Source organism: Carya illinoinensis, chromosome 1 (assembly GCF_018687715.1).
Source record: "Carya illinoinensis cultivar Pawnee chromosome 1, C.illinoinensisPawnee_v1, whole genome shotgun sequence".
In the NCBI taxonomy this organism is placed as follows: Eukaryota; Viridiplantae; Streptophyta; class Magnoliopsida; order Fagales; family Juglandaceae; genus Carya; species Carya illinoinensis.
This window is the reverse complement of record NC_056752.1, coordinates 7,318,912-7,341,234: the sequence shown is the minus strand read 5'-3', so window position 1 is coordinate 7,341,234 and position 22,323 is coordinate 7,318,912. Positions and strand designations below refer to the sequence as shown.

General features: G+C 34.2%; 2 protein-coding genes and 1 non-coding gene across 3 annotated transcripts; 2 read left to right on the top strand and 1 right to left on the bottom strand.

Annotated features, from left to right (window-relative positions):
- Positions 1-5,610: 5,610 nt before the first annotated feature.
- TRNAS-GCU lies at positions 5,611-5,692 on the bottom strand. The gene has a single exon. It is a non-coding gene; the product is annotated as a tRNA-Ser (tRNA).
- A 1,889-nt stretch (positions 5,693-7,581) lies between these two features.
- On the top strand, positions 7,582-16,788 carry LOC122308494 (ubiquitin carboxyl-terminal hydrolase 17-like). Its single transcript, XM_043121854.1, has 12 exons — positions 7,582-8,128; positions 11,326-11,462; positions 11,555-12,357; positions 12,460-12,548; positions 13,298-13,383; positions 13,489-13,651; positions 13,764-13,878; positions 13,986-14,143; positions 15,013-15,097; positions 15,216-15,428; positions 15,895-15,956; positions 16,049-16,788. Exons 1-12 carry the CDS (start codon positions 7,857-7,859, stop codon positions 16,707-16,709), a joined length of 2,844 nt encoding a protein of 947 aa, XP_042977788.1. The 5' UTR covers positions 7,582-7,856; the 3' UTR covers positions 16,710-16,788.
- A 104-nt stretch (positions 16,789-16,892) lies between these two features.
- LOC122308504 (IMPACT family member in pol 5'region) lies at positions 16,893-21,504 on the top strand. The gene is made up of 6 exons (XM_043121867.1): positions 16,893-17,284; positions 17,646-17,687; positions 18,501-18,616; positions 19,142-19,247; positions 19,409-19,462; positions 21,021-21,504. The coding sequence occupies exons 1-6, from the start codon at positions 16,991-16,993 to the stop codon at positions 21,177-21,179; spliced, it is 771 nt and encodes a 256-aa protein (XP_042977801.1). The 5' UTR covers positions 16,893-16,990; the 3' UTR covers positions 21,180-21,504.
- The last annotated feature ends 819 nt before the right edge of the window (positions 21,505-22,323 follow it).

Below are 22,323 nucleotides of genomic sequence, written 5' to 3'. Positions count from 1 at the left end.
TTATCGAGTGAATGGTGTGTGGAGAGGTCTTCAAATATAATTATTCTTATTTAGTATATGAAAAGATTTATTTCTTTTTATGAGAATTTATTTTTACTACCTCACGTATTAAATAATCCAATTCGAGCAATGTTATGTACAGTCTTCATTTGGAAACTGTAATACAAATTTAGGTAATTTTATTTTTAAAATTTTTTAAAATTATAAAAATATCTCTTCTGAAATAATGATTTTTCTCATTTAATAAAAGATCTGCATATGCAGTCTTTAAGTGAAGATTGTAAATAAAATTTTTCAATCCAAATAGACTTATTGATAATGTGTAAGACTTATTATATTTGAATAATCCAATTATAAGTCTTATTTTGGAAAGTGCAACGTTATGTAAAATAAAATTAATATTTACATAAATAGTTTTAACTACGTGACATGCTATAATGCTGAAAATAACATATCATTTGTTAAAATATTTAATAATTTTCCGACATGATTTATCCCTTCTCAAAAAAATCTTGTTATGAAATGTCTGAAATCTCTAGCTACGGATCAAAGCAATATTTCTACAAAGATTTTAGGAGCAATCAATTTTATATATTCTTTTGCACATTTTATTAATATAATTAACTGTATTTTTTAATTAAAAATAATTATTTTAACCAATTACATAAATACGTAAAAATAATTATACGTAGCAAAATTCTTATTTCTAAAATAAATATTAGATAAAATTATAAATTGTATAAGTGTCAAGCACTCATGTAAAAAAAAAAAGTATAATTTATTATTAGAAAATTAAAATTTTCATATAAATTACATATATATATATATATATATTTTTTTTTAAAATACGTCATGCTTACACATTTCTATAAATATCATTTCTAGGTGAATTTGTAATTCTAGAGCTTTTCTAGACTTGACTTTTGAAGTCGCCAAAGTTGGCCCGGGCTTGCCACGAGCCAATCTAACCATGTTTTGCCCGGTCCAACTAATTTGGAGGTGTTTCACTTTCTCTATACTTTCTCGTCACCATGTGAAAACAAGGAAAATAGTTCCCTTGACTCAAAAACTTTAGCAATTGGCGTCACTTACGTGTGTACAATAAATTATTAAGATCAAATCTTCAGTGTTCCATTTTTTATTATAAAAATCATTTTTAATTTCCTATTAATTGGTGATGCCAACTTTGTAACAATATAATAACAATAATACAAAATTTATCATGTGATCAAGGTAACAATTATTAAATTATCAATTCTCTTTTTATAAATGTTTCATCTCCTAAACATGGATAAAGTTTGACATTTTTTTTAGAAAATGATAGACGTACTTTTTATTAACAACTTGTGTACAACTGTGTAATAGAATTATATTATTTTAAATTTTATTTTGACTTCATTGATGATTTGATGTGTTTGAATATAATAAAAAAATATTATTATATTTGAAGTTGTTTATAAGTTGTAGATAAGTTGGTAGTGTATTATTATCTTTTTTTTTTTTAAAAAGAGGACGATACCTAAATTTTATTGAGTGGTCTCACTTATGACAGGAGAGAACCGTTGTTACATATAATTTTAAAATCCATAATCAAGTATCAAAATGAAATGCAATAACAAATATAGATGAAATTATCAAGATTTAACTAAAAGGGGAAAACAATATGGGGTTTTAAGAAATATTGAAATTATAATCTACAATTAGTTCTAGCAATTGGATGGGATGGGATCAATTTGATTTTAAGACATGTAATTTAGGTGTTTTACAACTTTTTTTAATTGAAAATATTAATTTTGATTTTTTATTATCATTTTTTAAGATCAAATAATTGACATATAAGTAATAATAATAATAAATTATTGTTCAATTATTTGATGTTATATAACGTTACATACAATCGTGAATTATGTAAGTGTCATGCAGTCGTTTTGAAAAATAGTAGGGTCTACTATTAAAAAATTAATTTTATTTTCATATGAATTATGTATTTATTTACTTTTTTCAATATGATAGCACAACACTTACATACTCACAAGTGCAAGTATTATTTCTTGTATATATATATATATAAATATATATAATAGTGATATTTAAAAACATGATGAGTAATATATTTTTTTTAATATTTGTTATATCTGTGAGGGGGAGGGGCCCCTAGGCCCAGCCCAGAGCCTCCAAGTAACCCCGAACATGGAGAAACAAATGGGAGGTCCAGGCTTGACCTAGCAACCCCATTTGCCCCATGAAAGAGGTCTCTAGGTTGTGGGCCATGGTCGGCCGAGAGGCCCATCACAAGCCTAGGTCACTCAAGGCCATTACAAGAATTGGAGCCTGACGGGATCACATCGAGTAGGAGAATGGGCGGCACATCGAAAGTCAAACCTGTCCAGGCATGGGCGGCCAAAGACATGTCGCATTTATGACCTGGCTAATCGTGAGTGGCTAGGGACACGTCATATTTATTATATGACAAGATATACCCGCATGCAAGAGCGCACCCATGAAACCACATGATCAAGGTATGACAGAACACTACCGGATTAGGAATGAGACAAGTCTAACCCAAACACGAATTGACATCCCATCCTTCCCTTTGAAGACAAAGTCCAATCCAAATATAAATACCTCGACCCATTCTATAGAAAATGATTGGATATTCTCTAATATCTGCATATTAAAATTCTCAACTAACTTTAGCATCGAAAGATTCACGGGTTTAATCCAAGTCTACTCTCTGTTCATCTTGCAGATTCTCCAGAGTGGGTCCCATAGAATTGCTGAGGCCACGAAACAGGAAAGCAGCAATAACATTTCTTCTTTATATTTGTTATTAGTCGAAACTAAGAAAACAAATAAATGATGGCAGTTTGGGTGTCATTTCAGTGTTTCACGTAGCTTTATATATGGATAGATACTGTGGATTAATGGCGTTTTCAAAAAGGTCGGTCATAAACTTGTTTGTGGATGAATACATAAGAAACAACTCAGAACAGCTAATTCATATATTTCACGTGAGGTCGGAAATATGTTCACCATCATGTTATTGAGATATTTATGTCACGTACAAAACGTTGGCAAACAAATTTGGGGATAAGGAATATGAATGGAATAGAACCAAATTATGAAACTACAGTGAGGTTGGTTTGATTGCACAGTTTAAACTATCTAATCTCATATGATTATTACAATTTTTTTTAAATTTCTACACAAAATATAATAAATAATTTAATTTTTTTAAATTTTAAAATAAAATCCATGTTTAAGATAATTAATTCGATAAAAATACCAGATTTAAAAAAGATAATTACAAAGACATCATATAAACTTACGTGAATTGATATTCTACGACATATCTATTTTAAAATGAGAAAAAAAGCTTGCATATGGAACAAAATCACATCAATGTTTACAAAATAATCGATTTTATTATCTAAATTAAATTTATCAATGTTTACAAAATAATTTACTTTATTATCTAAATTAATTTATTAGAAAAATATTATACGTATAAAGAGAATTAGAAAAAGTTTGAGCCATGCTAATTATTTTTCTTTAGGAAGCATTTCACTTCATTTAATTGGAAGAAAAAAAATTAAGAAAATGATAGTTAATGTTAAGAAAAATTTTACTTATTATCATTTACACCACATACTAACATGTGATTTATCATTTTTTTTATTTAAATAAATACACATTAATGTATAAATATATATGTTTAAATATAAAGATAAAATTGACAAATTACATATTGATGTTTTGCTTAACAATAAAAAGTATCATTTTTCTTAATGCTAATTAATATCATGACATGATAGCCAAAGTGTTGAATAATTCAAAATGTGGTGGTAGAGTTCATAAAAAAGTCAAATACAAAATTAGTATTCGCGTTTTCTAGTTTTTACAATATTGATATTTAAAATTATAAAATTTCGTAATTAAGTAATTATATTCTCATGTTATTTATATTATTCAATTCTTTATTAAAAAATTATCAAGAGAATTGTGGCTTAGTATATCATTGTCACGCGTTGATCTTTTTACTCTTATATATCAAAATAATGTTCATAAGAGTATTGACAATGGTCTATTTATTGCCAAGTCTAAAATTTGACTATCTATTTCAAAGTCAAAATAATAATATAATATTATATATTTTAATAATAATTTTTAATTTTTTTATATTATACAAATACATTATATATATTAATTAATAATTTCATTTTTACGTAAAATTATTATTTTTCAGCTCTTTTTTTCTCAACCTAATTATCTAATAAATACATTTGAGAATATTTTTAGATTAAAATATTATTTTAGAGATAAATAAATAGTGGTTGATTAAATTTAGAAAAATATATGAAATTACTGTAACTCAAGCCATGAAGCTTTGATTATTCTAATGCAAACCATTTTTGATATAATTAGTCAAAATTTGACTAGTCACTGATATTTAACTAGGCCAATTCCAGTAATATAATCTCTAAAAAGATTAAAATCCAACATACTATACTACTATTTATTATTTTATTATTACTTTTTACATATTTTAACTATTATTCAATATTCTATTATTACTTTTTACCTACTTTTTTATTACTATTCACAATATACCTTAACACTTTTCAACAACCAAATCCACCCTAAACATTATGAGCTTTGCTATTCATTAACCCATACATCACATACCACCTAATTTTTTTTAGTTTTAATCTTTTTAAAATAATTGAATTCTTCTACTTATAATCTATATATCCCATATTTAATAAGAAAAAAATTAAAAAAATAATAAAAAGAGTGACGTGTGGTATATGAAATTTAGAAATAGAATTTTAAAAAAATTATTAGTGGGAAAGATGACATCAAGTTAACAAGAAGTTTGAATTATAGGAAGAGTAATCATATGGAGGAAAGTGTCCAATCGTGGGTGCCAAACGCCATTATTTGACTTGAATATTTTATTATTTTTTTACTTTTTTTATTATTATTTACAATACATTTTAATATTTCTTAACAATCAAATTCACTCTAAAAATTATGAGTTTTATTATTCATAAATCCATACATCACACATTATCTAATTTTTTATTTTTTTTTTAATTTTTTTAAGTTTTAATTTTTTAAAATAATTAAAATTTTTTATTTATTATTTATATAACGCATATTTAATAAGAAAAAAAATTAAGAAAATAATAAAAAGAGTGATATGTTGTATTTAAGACTTATTAATAGAATTTATGAAAAATTATTAGTGGGGAAGATGACATCAATTTAACAAGAGGTTTGAATTATAGGACGAGTAATTAAATGGGGGAAAGTGTCCAATCGTGGGTGCCAAACGGCATTATTTGACTTGGGATACCAACTTGTGGGAAATCTTTGAAATTCGGGATTTTATGTAGGGATGCCCATATAAATGCTAAAGCTGATTTTTTTGGAATTCCAAAGGGTCAGCCTCGCCGACCCCTGACCGAGTTAAAGGTTGACAGCAAAAGTGGAGGTTGGATTTGGGGAAGGCAAAGGCAGGCCTTGATCAGTCTCTGGTACGGGTCCCACTCAGCCTTTAATTTCAATTTAATTAAATCAAATAATAAAAAAATATAAAATAGAAATCGTCGCCTGAGAGATTCGAACTCTCGCGGGGAAACCCCATGTACTTAGCAGGCACACGCCTTAACCACTCGGCCAAAGCGACGACTGTTGTGTATGAGGCAGCATTTTGAAATTCTACTCTTTTCAGAATTTTGTTATTTACTTTTAAAAGTTATTATAGTTACAAACTTAAAAAAATAAATTCACACATTATAAGGTTTTATATAATAAATTAGATTTATTTTATAATAAAAGTAATTTTATCACATTAAATAACGTTAGTTTGTGAGTTTATTTTTTGTGGAATATCTTTTTGGTTAAATAATTTCTATTTTAAAATTCTCAAAATTTTTCATAACTTTATTTTCAAACACCATTCAAATAAAAAAAAATCACAATTTTAATAATTAAAAAATTTTCATCTAATTATTACCTAATCATTATTCAAACTAAAAATCAATACAACTTTTACAAACATCAAACAAAAATAATATTAAAAAATTATAAATAGTTTTTTAATATAGCTTTTGTTTTGAAATTTGTAAAGCTGTATTGATTTTTGAGTTTGAATAATGACTAGATGAAAATATTACAAATTTAAAATTAAAAAGTATATTCTATTTGAGAAATGTTTAAAAATAAAATTTACAAAAAGTTTCAAAAATTCTCGTATTTACCAAACACCCACTTAATCGCTTGAATTTCAAATATCACTTTATATTAAGTTGTTAATTTATGAGATTACTTAAAATAGGGTCTCACAACATATAAGATGTGTAAACATACCATATTATCGGACCTAATGCCATTATAAAATGTTAAAACACAAATAATATTTTAATGTTTTTACATTAATGATGTATTTAGAGTGTTATAATTAGTGGATTTCTAAATATATTTTTCTTCTAAATAAATCATATTATTTACTGTGATTGAAAATAACAGAATCCAGAACAAAATACTAAGTTTGGATACAAATATTGTTTTAACTCATTTCATCTCATCATTATAATTTTTTTAAAATTTCACATAAAGTATAATAAACAATTCTAAATTCTAAAATCTCAAAACAAGAATCATATTAAAAATTAATATTTTAATAATATTTTATTTAATTTATAACTTTTGTCGAAAACCATCTCATCTTATCTCACTATCTAAGCCTCATCGTATTACTCTTGCCTCGTTCACAAATACATTGCGTACGCCATTAAATTTATGTTCTTATAACGTGCTCTTTTATTTTATTTTTCCCATGTGGACATGTTGTATACGACTCAACATTATAATATTCCTTTCTTGGATCCTCCTTTTGTTGGGCATAAAGAAAATGAGACAAAGGAGACAATTCCACCATCTTCATTTTCTTGCTTACGTTGTAAAGAAGTAACTACTTAGGGGTCAAAGCCAAACTACGTTCCGTTATAAAACACGAGTTGATCTCAATTTGAAAACACAACAACATTTGCAGTTTCTGTCCGTCTTTTGTTACCCTCACCAAAAGGTGCTACTTGTGTTTTATTTCGTGGCATTCAATGTTGAACTTTACAAATTATTCTGTGTCGTCATAATGTAGAATGTGTATTCATGCATGGCATTTAACGTTTTGATTTGCCATCTTCATTCATTTTTTTTTTTTTAAATACCATTAGAAAACATTTATATTATATTGTAACAGATATTCCCCTTAGATTATTCTTAATTTATAGTAAATTTTTTTAAATATTCTTATAAAAAAATTACTTAAAAATAATTAGTTACTTAGAATATAACGTATCAATCTAATTAAAATAATTAAATTTATTAATATGAATTTTAAATTTATATATTTTTTAAATAAATAAATGAATGTATAAGAGACGAAAATTAGAGAATGAAAGTAGTGAAATACTATTGAATGAGAGGACAAAATTAAAGACGTGCCACTTCATGTGTTCAGACCAAAAAAAAAAAAAAAAAAAAAGGGAAAAAGGGAAAAGTAAATTGCACGACAAAACAGAATTTCATTCCCTCTCTTTTCAATACAACTCTCCGAGTGTCTTGTCCGAAATCTCCCAAAATAAATCCAGAGATGCTTATCGTCACGACCACCACCGTCACCTGAATTTCCGTTTCTGCCCCTCCACGCACCACCCTCTGTTACACCGCCCGGCGCATCCGAATCACCGACGCCGCCGCCACCGCCACCGCCACCACATCTATGTATAGCAAAATTACGATCCTAGGGTTTCTCTGTTCTGGACTGATCCTCGGCGCCGGTTAAGCCAATGCTGTTTCCCGGAATCCTAGGGTTTCTGACCTTCCTCTTGCCTTCGATTTTTTTTGTTTCTCTTTTGATTCGCCTCAAGTGGAGGGATGCGGCGGCGAAGAAGGAGGAGATCATGAGGCTGGTCGCCATGGCCTCCGAGGAGGCCGCCTTGGCTGAGGTCGAAGCTACAGTTGAGTACACTTCGATGCCGGTAGTGCGGCGCTACCAGTGTGCTGTCTGTTATAGCCCTACCACTATGCGCTGCTCTCAGTGCAAGATAGTCAGATACTGGTCTGTCCTTTGAAAATCTCTCTCGTTCAAGTTAATTTTCTGATTCCTTAAACTGTAATATTTGTGCATGTGCGTGTATTTGCTTGCAATTGTGTGTTCGTAATTGCATTGGTTTCTGGGGCCCTTAGAATCCATACGTTGAATTAATTGACTTTTACGGGTTGCTTGTAGGCGAAAAATCTCTATGCTTCCAAATTGTTGGCTTGGGATTTTGATGTTTGTATTTCATATTTGGTTTTCAAAGACTCAAAGCGATTAGTTTGACCGTAGGATTTTATTTTTGGGTCCAATAAACAAAAGGATATTGCAAATGGAAGCTTAGAATAGTAAACTGATTAGTAACGTCAGAATCTGACTTCATGTATTATTTGACCTTGTGTTTCTTTATTTGGAATCATAGAAGATATTACCAGATTGAGTTGGCAGGAGTTGCTCATACTTATTTTTCATCCATTCATCTCTGGCCCTTACTTAGCACAATGTTGACTTTGACTCTCAGATGGTCTTTAATGGTTTCTGCCTGATCAACATATTTCCGTGGAGCACCTGTGAAGTACGAAAAATTTGTAATAGGAACCACCTAAATATTCTTAGAAATGTCTAGAGGTTAGCCGTTACTAGAATAACACAGTTTAAAAATTAATAAAGGACTCTTAAGAGAAATAAAAGTGCATTACATGATTTTGAAAAATAGAAATATATGAACTAAGCTGAGCTAAATAAGAAAAATACTTGGTAATGATTAAAAAATCACCTGAAGGGGGCCAAGGAGGCGTAATTTAGCTCGGTTGATGCTTTTCCTTGTTTCCAACACAATTTTCTTTTTTAGCTGCCTTGCCACTCAGTTGCTCGCATTTGTATTATATAGATAGAAGCATGTTTGATGATACGAGGGGCTCATGGGATTTGAGGAATTTTAGATTTTAGAGAAGAAAGGAATCCATACAGTGCATGTATTTTTGGGTGAAGTTTGTTCTTGATTGTATTGTTAAGATAGAAGTTGCACATTGTTTGTGATACCCCCTACTGAGAGATGGGGATTAGTGGTGTATGAGATCCCATATTGCTTGGGAGGGAGAAGTTCTTGTTCTTTCTAATGGTCCCAATGGGGCTCCAATTTTATTATTGAATACCCATTTTGGAGTATAACCTATATGTGGCTTTGGCCTCATTTGGGGCATTACAAATGATATTAGAGTTTATCCCAACCAGAAGTGTGAGACTTGATCCATACCACCTATAATGGAATCGCTCGACGAGGACGTCGGGAATTTAAATGGGGGGAGATTGTGATACTCCATACTAAGTGATGATGATAGGTGGTGTATGAGATCCCACATTGCTTGGGAGGGAGAAGTTCTTGTCTTTATAATGGTTCCAATGGGGCTTCAATTGTACCTTGACTCATCCTTTTGGAGCATGGCCCAGATGTGGCTTGGGCCTTCTTTGGGGTTTTACATTGTTTGTTTGGTAAGAAACCTTTCTCTCTTCAATTGGACTTTAATTTGTGTGTTGAAACTTATTTTTTAAATGCTTCAAGTACTTCCAAGGACAGAGCAACATTGATATACAGGTGAATCTGCTAAATAAAAAGTCTATGAGGGTAATTTACTAAAATTTTAAAACCTGTCTTCAATTCCCGTGTGACATCTGGCATTTACAAGAATTAGGAATGAGTATGACTGGAGATTATTCTGTTTTTTGGATATAGCATTGACTTGAAATGAAATTTAGTGAACTTTGCAAGGCCTATCTCATTAAGGGGTGTGAGACTCAAAACCTATGTCAATTTAGGTGGTTTCCTTGCATGAAAGTAATTAGGTTTCATTATCAATAAAAAAGTTCTCTTGTGTACAACCTGTGTACTTGGGCACTGCCTATTGTTATTATCGATAAAGCTTACAGTTACTTATCAAAAAAATGAAAAAAGAAAGTAGCTAGGTCAAAGAAGCCACTTGGGCTAGTATGGCGTATGCTCTTTTGACTATTTGAAGATACTCAGATTATAAGTTGATTTGAATGCTATTCTCACCACTTGTACTGTTGGCACCTTAAGCAATGTTGTTAAATTGTGCCTAGGTACATTTCTCTCTGTACAGTTCTACCATGGGTGATTCTTTCTGGTGATCCACACCGGAATCATCATTCTGTTAGCTTTTCCTGGGTCTGTAATCTTTCTGGTCCAGGATAGGCTTCTTAAAACATTTATTAATAGAAACCATGGTTTTTGTATTATCGTTAGAGTGGGGAAGCCACTTCCGTATCACTGGAAGAAGCAGGAAGGTCACGAAGGAGATGGTACTCAGCCATTCCAGCGCTCATTGGCTGGCAACACGGTGGAAGGATGCTCCCTGTTGGAGGGATGAAAGGATTTTTTCAAGGCTTATCGTGTTGGGTCTGTGGCAATAGTTGTTCATTGGTGTTCCAATGCCTTTGGACGCTACTTGGAAGTCACTGAGTATGGTGGTAATGGGCGTCGAGGCCTTCTTGTGGTCCTGGAAGGGTTGGAAAAGTCTGTCCATGGAGATGAAGCAAGCTCCATCACGCCTCTCCAAGGTTCCAACAGTGGTCCAGGGTGATGGGAAGGGGAAAGAGGTGGGTAGGCAAGCTAGGATGTATGCTAAGGCTGCGATGGGTGGTAGAGTAGGTAGTAGGGTGGCGGTGCATGGTGATACAGGACAGGCTTTGGCGTCACAAAATGGAGAAAAAGACAAAAATAAATGGGTAGCAGGGGAATGTTCTTTGGCAGGGAGGGTTGGTCGAAACTCTCTACCTGATATAGTTGGAGGTGGTCTGTCCGATACCTGTACAGGGGATAGTGAGGGGGCAGAAGGTACTTTCTGGGCTGAAGCTGGAGCTCGGTGGTGTGAAGGAGGAGCTCTGTTTTTTGAAGAAGGCTGGAGCTCGTTCACCTGTGATACATGCATTTCTTTAAGAATACGTTACCTAAATTTACTTATAAAAAAAACAGTTACCTAAATTTACTTATTTTTAAATATAGCCATATTCATTGATTCCTTCTTCAATATCTGCACATATATGATTTTGGATGTATGAACTGGTAGTCATTTCCTTTCTTTTATGGTTCTTTTTTTGTTGTTTGTTTTTGTTTTTGGTTTTTTTTTTTAATTTGTTTTGGGGGGGGGGGGGGCGAGATAATGTTGATTGATTTTGGAAGTTGTATCTTTTGTTTGTAGTTCTGGAAAGTGCCAGATTATGCACTGGAGACGAGGTCATAGAGATGAATGTTGTCCTCAACTTGGTGCCTTGGAATATCAAGATAAAAGTGACTTTGGTGGGAAAGCAGGATTGGAAAAACAGTCTGAAATTTTTGGTAATAATAGCATAGGAGGGAATTTGCACTTTTTTTTTTTTTTAAACTTTCACTGATGATGGATGATGCTAATATTGTCTGGCCTTGTGCAGATACGAAAGGACTACATACTGCTTTTGCATCTTCTGGTTCCTCACCATCTGCTTGTTTCTCTCTGTCTGATGCTGGAAGTAAATCCTCTGTTGATATTTGTTCCAATCAGGGAATCAGGTTTGGCACAATCGACAGATCAGAGAAACCTCTTTCTGATGATGATGCCCCTGATATGCCCCGTGGAACTGCTAGCTTTAATGAGATGGAACTAACTACATCTCTTCCCACACAGTCTTCTAATTCAGTAAGTTTTATAGATGGTATTTCTTGTGCAAGCAAGTCAACTAAGATGAAATCTGGTCATATTGATGAAGGGGTTGACAAATCACATTTTTCTAAACCCAAGCCACTTATGACCAATGATGTGAAGCTAAAAAGTCCTCGCAATTGTAAGCCCACCAGAGGATCTGCTTTACCAGGAAAGTCAGTTACAGATGCCTCTAATTTTAGGTGTTTGCCATCCCCGAACTGTTCAGTGTCAGATTCTGTAGCTGATGGTGGGGAAGATGATTCTGAATTATTTAAGTGTAAAGAAGTTAGGTCTTTGTCTTTTAAAGCTTCTAGTGATCATCCATCTTCAGCCACCACGGGTCATGCTTTCTCCCATCCCAAGTCTGCAAAGACTGATGGTTGTCATACTTTATCTGCAAAAGTTGGTAGCAGCCAAAGCTTGCCACAAGATATTCGTAATGGCTTGAAAACATCAGTGCGGAAAGTTGTACAGCAGTTTAGGGCCTCAAAAGAGTCAAAACACAAATTGTCAGGTCTTGGAAATGATATTGCTGGAAGGAACAATTGCAAGGTTTTTGACAAAATCTTATAGTTTTTTTTTGGTAACTTCTTTGTTTCCATTGTGATAGTTTTTTATTGATTTTTGCCCCAAAATTTGCTTCTGTTTTGACAGATAGTCTTTCCATACGAACTTTTTGTGCAACTTTACTGTTATGATAAGGTGGAATTATGCCCATTTGGCCTTACAAATTGTGGGAACAGGTGATGCCGATTTCTATCAGCTTCTAATTTATTGGCATATAAACTGACATTTAATGAGTTCTATGAATTGTAAGCAGCCATGCTGTTATTTACTGGAACTAGAGTGAAAAAGGGTGTGAGGCAGAGGAGAACAATTATGTCCTTTTATGAGGTTGGGCATAGAGTATAAGCCTAATGTTGTATAATAAGTATTGTAATTTTGCTCAAAGCTGTAGGTTGTAAGTATATTCTGTTTACAGTTAAATGACAGCTATATCAAGGTAAAATTATTTCTTTTTGCTAAAACGAAAGCTCTTGTGAAGAAGAGCTTTCATTTAATTTCCATACCTTGATACAGGGTTTAAGCCTAATGTATAAATATTGTGATTTTGCTCAAAGCTGTAGGTTGTAAGTATATTCTGTTTACAGTTAAATGACAGCTATATCAAGGTAAAATTATTTCTTCTTGCTCAAACAAAAGCTATTGTGAAGAAGAGTTATCATTTAATTTCCATACATGGTTTCTTTCGCTTGTGTTGCTGTTGGTCAGTGTGTTACATCTGATTACTGGAATTTGATGCTATCATTTTCTACTTCACGTATTGTGTAGTGAGAACTAGCAAAATCCCTCTCTCTCTCTCTGCTGGTCTAATAGCATGTTTTTCCTTGTCAAAATTAATTCTATATATTTTTTTTCGATAATTAAAAAACAGAAGGAATAGTTCTATATTTCTGCTAACGTAATGAACTTCTCCTTGGAATTTCTGCAGCTGTTATGCTAATGCTGTTCTCCAGTGCTTGGCATTTACTCGACCTCTTACTTCGTATCTTCTTCATGGGCTTCATTCTAAATCATGCAAGTTTCTCTTTGTGATTCCCGTGGGATTATTACTTGCTTAATTATTTGGCCTTTGTGCTTGATTTCTTTCTCACATTTTACAATATTCATCTTTTGTCCCAGGCCGAAGGAAGGGGTGGTGTTTTATCTGTGAGTTTGAATCTCTAATTCAGAAGGCAAAGGAAGGCTATTCCCCTTTGTCTCCCATTGGGATTCTATCCAAAATACATAAAATTGGAAGTAATCTTGGTCATGGGAAGGAAGAAGACGCGCATGAATTTTTGAGGTGAGCCATCTGAAAACTTTCCCAGTTGGATCTGTAAATTTTCATATTTCTATCTACTTTCCTCTTTTGCTGTCTTAAATGTGCATCACATGATCAGTTAATAAGATGGCAGGTATGCTGTTGATACAATGCAATCTGTTTGCCTGAAGGAAGCTGGGAGTATGGGTCCAGTGGCTGAAGAAACAACTCTAGTAGGCCTGACTTTCGGGGGTTACCTTCGATCTAAGGTTGTTCCTTATTTCATGATACTTTAATAATTGTTTTCTCTTTAATAAAGTGCATCTGGTGGTGGCAATAATTTTGTGCAATTGACTACCATAACCGGGATTCTCAGATAAAGTGCATGAAGTGTCTTGGCAAATCTGAGCGTTGTGAGCAAATGATGGATCTCACTGTTGAGATAGATGGGGACATTGGAACTCTTGAAGAGGCTCTTGCGCAATTTACAGCTACTGAAATTTTGGACCGAGATAACAAGTACTATTGCAGCAGGTTGGCTTCATTTGCCCATTTGTATCATATATAAAAAGTACACTCTTTTTTCTATCAAGATGAAAAATTTGGTATTGCCTTCCGCTCAATATAGCTTGTTTACTGATCATACTCAAAGGCATACTTGGTACTCATTGTTTTGTCAATCAAATCCTGCATTGCCTTGTTGGACATCTTATCTACATGCCCAAACCAAGATTAGATTTTCGGTTTTGTACCCTTCCCTACCCCACTTTTTTTCCCCTTCTGTTGCTTCTTTGGGTGGGGCTTGAAGGTGTAGGTGCAAGGAAGTTACTTTTGTGCAAAATAGACACATTACTGTGTGGATGTGTTTGCTACTTTTGTTTGAGTTTTTGTGAAGGCCTAGTAACTCGGATGGGGCACTGTGTATGTTACTTAGATGTAGGTAATGGAGATTTTACCAGAATTGTTTGTGTGGGAGTGATTAATTTTTAATTCTTTTGTTTTGTTTTGTTTTTTTGTTTTTTGTAACATAGAAATTCTTTTAATATATTTTCTATGCATTCCGAGTAAATCTTAGAAAGGTTTGAACTTGAGACCAATAATCACTTATTAAAAAAAAAAAAATAACTTGAGACCAATAACAACTCAATCAAACGAGCCTAACTCACTGGTTATTGTTTCTGTATTCTCCTGCCAAACTTTTAGCTTTGGATAATGAGTTGTGTGCAATGAATCTTAGAGTTGTCATTTTATTTGACAACTCTTAGAGTTGTCATTTTCTTTGTTTGTTTTTTTGAAGTTTGTTTAGCTTTCATCTATTTTCTGGTTGAAAACTTGAATTGCTCTGATCACGTGGGTTATTTTCTCAATAATTCTCATTCCGCACCTCTTCTTGTTTTATCTAGGTGTAAATCTTATGAGAAGGCAAGAAAGAAGTTGACAATATTGGAGGTGCCAAATATTTTGACAATAGTTTTGAAGCGATTTCGGGTAAGTTCGTGACTATTAACCTGCTTTGATGCAATATTTTTACTTTTTCACTTATAAATCTAATGCCATTTGTTACCTATCAAAAAAATCTAATGCCATTTGTTTCAATCCCTTGCAGTCCGGTAACTTTGAGAAGTTAAACAAATCGATTCAATTTCCTGAGGTCCTCGACATGGCCCCGTATATGAATGGAGTGTGTGATAAGTCTTCTTTGTACAATCTTTATGCAGTGGTGGTTCACTTGGATATCATGAATGCTGCATTTTCTGGTCACTACGTGTGTTATGTGAAGAATTTCAATGGGGAGTGGTTCAGGATAGATGATAGCACAGTAAGTTTGTTTTCTTTTTAGTCTACAAATGCACTGCTGAGTTAGGCCATGCTTGGTTTGAAATTATGAGGTGCCAAATCTGAAGTCTTCCTCTCATTTTTGACTTACAAAACAGGATTTTCCAAGTTCTATTGAAACTTTAACAAGTTATCAGACCTTTTCATATGACTACCAAAACTTCTTGCATCTTAGATGTAAAAGGAAAACTTATACTATGCTGTTAACTAAATCCATTGTTGCTGTTGGTTATTCGATAATATATACAAATATACTTCGTTTGCAATCTTTCATATCATTCTTTGTAATGTGTTTGTAGATGAGTAGTTGAAACATATGTATTGCCTGATTAGAATATACTATAATACCTGAAATAATAGAAGTTTGCTTTTACTTGCATATCAAGAATATTAGGCTAGAGTTGTATTATCTGATTTTAGAGCTGATTGGTGTCGTTTTTTGTGTGTAGGTAGAACCTGTGGAATTGGAGAGGGTCTTGTTGCAAGGGGCGTACATGCTCCTTTATGCTAGGTATATTAACTTGTAACTCAACCTGCATATTGCGAATTTTAACCTTTCTTTAGGAATATGCTTTTCTTACCGTTACCGCCTTTTATTACTAGGCACTCTCCAAAAGCCCCAGCTTTTATACGGAACAATGTGGTGTCTCATGTGGGACGGTTAAAGAAAAGGAACTTGGAAGCTGTTCCTTCCAGCCTGACTACATCCAAAACAGAGTCTAATACTATGACAGCACAGCATAAGCATGGAAAGCACTATAATCAATTGTTCCATCCGGAGGATTGGAGATTCCATTCAATGCAAAGAATTCCATCAGTGGATTCATCCAGTGAAAGTTCTTCCCTTTTCAGCAGCTCAGATGCAAGTTCTTGCAGCACCGCAAGCATCAAGGACTCGTCGAGCACAGGCGACTTGTCTGATTACATATTTGGAGAAGTCGGACCCAATTGGTACAGCCATTATGGGCTTTCATCGGACCCCGTTTCATCTTCCTCCAATGAAAACTTAGATGGAGATTCAGAAATGGACAATGACATTTGGAGGGTAGGGTCTGGAGGCAATGGCTGGAGGGAGCATTTGGATGGGAATGGAAACTCAGGGATTTTGTATACTGAGACCAGTAGACAATGTAGAAAGTCTTGTAGCAGTGGTTGTAGGGACACTGAATTGGAGCAATATGGCTTTGGTAATCCTTTTGTTGTAAATTCTGGTGTAACATTAAGAAGAGTAAGTGGTGATAGATCAGCTCAAACGTTTTCTTGAGGTTTGAGTTGAAAGAAAGCATTGTTATTTATGCTCTAAGGGAAAAAAAAAAAAAATCAATCAACGATTCTTTTCTCCATCGATCTGTGTTCTGGGTCTTCATCTTTATCATTTCTTTCTACTCCTATCATGTTTAAATTTACACTAGATTTGCTAAAGGGTAGAGAGGGCCATTATTTATTTATATCTTAATATTATAAAAGCTGTTTTAAAACGACAGCGTCCGGGGGGGTTTGACAGCGTGATAACTTGCCAAGAAAACCTTTGAAAGTGGTGGGATTATGAGAGTGGCGTTTACGGAGCAAATGCTAACAGTAATAACACCGGTGGCACCAAGTTACCTCCGCTACCAGAAGCCACACCACCGCATCTCCACCTCACTCTTCGTTCTCGCCGCCGCTGGAGCCAAGAGAGCCATGGTTACTGGAAACAGCAGCAGCAGCAGTGGCAACGCGGGTGCGTACACGACTGTCAAAGAGAGAGTGACATTCGAGAGAGAAATCAAGAAGAGCAAATTCATCGCCATTGCTGGCCCCATCTCCGACGAGCGATCCGCTCTCTCCTTCCTATCCCAGGTTCTTCTGTCATTCTGTATTGTCTCTTCCTCTTTCACCTGTATGTAGAATTTCGGATAATTCCCTGGAGCTAAAAATAACGTTGTGAATTCGGCAATAATTTTATTCTTTCATTGAACCTTCGAAATCTCCTGAATTCATACTTTGCTTCCGTTCCATTAGTTCGGGTGATGCTCTGTCGTCTTTTTGCATGTTTCCCCTTTTAGGTCGTATATGTGCATTTGATTTTCCACTTTCATGTTACATTTAGTCAGGTCAGAACAGTTGTTTTTGAATGGTATAATTAGGGTTCTATAAAATGTTTTTTTTTTTTTTTGGAAAAACAAAGCTTCTATGACTTAATTTCTTTGTTGATTTTTAGGTCCGAGATCCCCGTGCTACTCACAATTGCTGGGCTTATAAGGTACACTAATTTATAATTTCCTATATCGATGACCCTAATTGGTTTAGCTTCTGAAAAAGAAATTCAATTTACTTTGTCCCCTTAAAGTGATTTTGGAGGAAGAATTCATTAGGCGGTCCTTTTATGCTTCGCATCCCTGTGGTTTGGAAACATTTTTTTTTAATATTTTTATCACTAATTCAAACTGTATGACTACTTGTGGGACCTGAATGAGGGCTTCAGCTCTGAATGAGTCAACATTAGAGCTACCCTTAACGGCCTCAGAATGACTACAAGAGCATTTCGAAGTTAAAGGTTGAGGAATAAGTTTAAACTTTGTGTACTAGATGGGACCTCATTGGCTCAAGTGGTAAAGGCCTTGGGCTTGGGTTTTATGCTCCTTCTAGGCCTAAGGTTCAAGTCCCCTTGGCTGCAAACAATTTCTAGGGCATCGGGCTGGAAATGACCTTGAATTACCTGAGGTACACTTGTGGGAACTCATTTCCGAGGGCCTGTGCACCCCTGGGATTTGTCAGGACGCTACTCCCAGACACTCGGTGCCAATAAAAAAATAAAAAAAGATTGAGGAATAAGTTTAAACTTTGTTTGATATTTGAATGGCCACTTTAAACGGGGGTTGAATCTAACATTTCTCTGTTCAGACCCATATACATCATTCCGACTCTGATTTTTCTGGATACAGGCCTTCACGGCCATGCAAAAGAGGAATGGACTCCATTGGGAGATAAATCATGAGAAGCATATATAAGGGGTCCTGTTTGTGGTGACAGTTTTCTCAATCAAGTCCAATGTGGTTTATCTTCTGCTTCTCAGGTTGGAGACCAGTATCGGTCTAATGATGATGGTGAGCCCTCGGGTACAGCTGGCAAGCCAATACATTCTGCTATTGTTTCGTCAGGAATAGATAGAGTTATGGTAGTAGTGATCAGGTAAAATTTTTTCACTGCCCTCCTATGAGTTATGGTAGTAGAGTTATGCTCAATGGGAGGAGGGACTAGAGGCTTTTTCTTTCATACTTTATTCATTTGGGCTTCTGCCATTGTTCTAGATGGGGCTAATTTTCATGATTTCCTTGTTGCTTTTTCTAGTTCCTTGCTTGTGGTGTTCTCTCTTGTATACTTCCTGTGTACTTGGGCTATGTCTAACTACTTGGTTTAATTAAATTTCATTTTATTAGCCAAATACACCATGTAAGACAGAGGGATTATCCTCCATACAGCAGTGATATGAGTGATAGATATCAATGGTGTCAAATGCTTTTGCATCTATTGGAATTACTAGAAGAAAAGAAAGGAGAAAGAAACCCATTGTTTTTACTTTTGTCTGATAGTACATCTTGTTTCACTGAGTTCATGTATTGGACTCTGCTTTCAATTAGCTGTGTTATCTGATGAGCTTTAGTTGGTTAGTATATTCTTGCAGTTCTCATACTGTTCACATAACTTAAATTCCAGGTATTTCGGAGGAATTAAACTTGGAACTGGTGGACTGGTCAGGGCTTATGGAGGAGTTGCATCAGAATGCTTGAGAAATGCCCCTACTTGTCTTGTGAAATCTAAGGTATTAGGTTTCTTCCTGTCGTTGCTATGTGCATTACTTACGATTGCCTCTGCATGCTACTCCACTTTTATGAAGAATGCTTGTTAGTTATATTTCACTTTTATTTTAATCTGGTAAACTAACTCTTTTGGCATCTTTGATTGTGTTGATTATGATTGCAGGTCCCAATGGGTGTGGAGGTTCCATTTGATCTTTTGGGTATTCTGTACCATCAGGTGATCTGAAGTCACATTAATTAGTTTTTGTGCATCTTTTGTGGTTGCTATTGGTCCCTGTCAATGCATTGTTATACAGTCAGTAACTGTTATCAGAATATTCTGATAAATTTCTCTTGCTCTTTAACTAAATAAAAAATGAATAAATTTCTATTATTTTGAGTTCTTTTGATTGTTTTCTTTTGTCTATATCCTCTCATTTTACTTAGAGAATAAATTTTAGCTGGTTGAACGGAGATTGAGTAGAAGTAAACCCCCATTTGAAATGGATGCCGTTGATGATTGATCAGTTTGCCTTTCTTCTACTGTGAGGATTTTTAGGGGTTTTTAGTTTGTTGTCATTGAAGACCTGGGTACTACACGAGTCGACTTTGAAGGATTTTTGTCGTTTCTTATGTTTTGTTTTTGTGGGTTTACTTTTTCTTGGTTCATTTTCTGTTGGGTTTCTCTATTTCTCTATTTGAATTTTTTTAATGCTTTGATTTTGGCTCAAATGGTTAAGATTTGTGCATTTTATATGCTTGAAATAGAGAACTTAGAAGGGTTTCACTGTTCTTATTTTTCCTCCCAAGTGATGGGATCTTTATCTAATCCCTCGCATGTTCACCCATTTTCTGGTGAAAAAAGATGGCGTAAAGGGAACAAATTCAATATTGAATGGTAGGTTTTATGGTAGTTTGCACAAAAGGAAAACCAAGCTAGTGTACACTGAACGACACCAAATCCCTGTGAATGAATTTCTCCTGCTGTTGCTTCTTCTTCTTTTCTCTACTGTGTTTTCTGGAAAGGATGTAAAGCTCCACCACTGCTGCTTCTCTCTCTCTCTCTCTCTCTCTCTCTCTCTCTCTCTCTCTCTCTCTCTCTCAGTTCATTTTTTTTTTTTTCCTTTTCTTTAATTAAAGCTGAATTGGCTTCGTAGTACCCGATCTGAAGGGATCTCTTTCTCTGGAGGTGCGACGGGCTGAAGGGGTGCTATGGTCTGGAGGGGTGCGGCGGTGTGGGTAAAGTGGATGAGTGGGTTTGTGTTTTCAGAAGGAAATTCACACGGATTTCTCTAGTTCTAATTTTACTATCCTGTGATCTCAAATGACTTCTATGTGGATTGCTGATGTGTCTATCTATTATTTGTTACCGTTAAATGCATGAGAACAGAACTTCCGTTTTACTTAATCTCTTAGAATGGGTGTTTTGCTAGATTACCTTCTCTAATATGCCTTAACACTATGATCAAACTTTTGTTTCAAGTTTGTTTTGCAGAGAGTAAGTAATTGAATTGGATATCTTTCTACACTCTTGTCACTTCTTTGTACTTTAAATTATGACTTCATCCTTTTTCTGGTATGTTTAAATTGAGTAGTTTATTCCATTAAAATCTCTCTGATCCTCAGATAAGCTGTTCATAAGAACAGTGCATCTTAAATCTGCTAAATGTATATTTCTTTTTCAGGTTAAGTATGTGATGTCTTTGTATGGACCTATATGGAATAAGTGGAGACATCCTATCTTTGACAAGTTAAACTTAATGTTTGTGTACTGATCACTTGCTTGGTGTTTACAGTTACAACCTTTCCAGGTTGAAGACATCAAGCAAGATTATGATACTGGTAAAGATGGCATCAGTATGGTAACTTTCAAGGTTGATTTTGACCAGGCTGAGAAATTGGAGGAGGCTGTCAAAGCCAACTGTAGCCGAGAACTGGAGTTTTTTAAACATTGAGACAGAATTGGCTGTATTTCAGACATGTGAAGACATTTTGAATACGATTGAATGATCATGAAAGTGGCACTTTCAGGACCGGGAATGTACAATCCTTTTTCTCCTGTTTTGCCCCACAATGTGCTACGTAAGTCATACGATCTGCAGACTAACCCTTCACTGGTTTATATACTGTTTGAAAAATTACAGGTAGCTGTATAAGATTATTAAAGGATGTATAAGACTATTAAAGGATTATGCCTGAAAGGTGCTTGTGATCCGATGTTGAGAGTTGTACATGTAATCTTCAATTAATAAAGATGTCCTTATAACCCATTTCATATTTCATGAACTCTCTTGTAGATTTATTTACTACAGCTGTTAAACGTTGGCATCTCCCTGTACTAGAATTGATGGGCTATTAGCATTTCTCCCCCTCTCATAGACTGGAGGTCGGTTCAATATGTAAGTGTGTGGGGCTTATGTTGTAAGGTTAGTAAAGAAGAAAAGAGGGTTGAGAACTAAAAATGCAAACCATAGAGCCATGCATTCTCAGCTTGTTTAATAAAAAAAATACTGCGTACTTTTTTCGACAAACTGTGTTATTGATCTTTATAAATTCTTAGTATAAATTCGTTGTATATGAGAAGTTCTTGTTGGTTTTTTAAGAGTCAAGAGTGCCTTAATTTGCTGATATGACTTGATAGATATATTATATGTAAAATACTTTGTGCATGCCTAGGACGAGCAAGTTTCATACAACCCCTTTGAAAAAAATTGGGACTCACCTGAAAAAGTATAGTTGTAAAGGGCTAGTTGTTCATTTCGATGGGTGGGTGTGGGAGATACCAGATTTGTGGTCTCTATGTAATGGTCTCATGTTGCCAAATTATCTGTTTGAGAGGATGGAACAATTGCGGCATCTATATCTACCTTGGTTTTGCTAAGTGGGAAGTTGCAATTGGCTAATCTTTTCCAGACACTGGTCAATGTCCATGTTTTCATTTGTGATGTTACAAATCCAGCGGTTCGATTCAACAAGTTGGGAAAAAGTCACATGCCTACAAATTTTGAATTCGGGTCTTCGTGTTCTTGTGATGAGTTGTCCTTGTACATATAAGCTACTCGTCTTGAGGAAGACCTAATGCGGACTTTGGAGAAATTC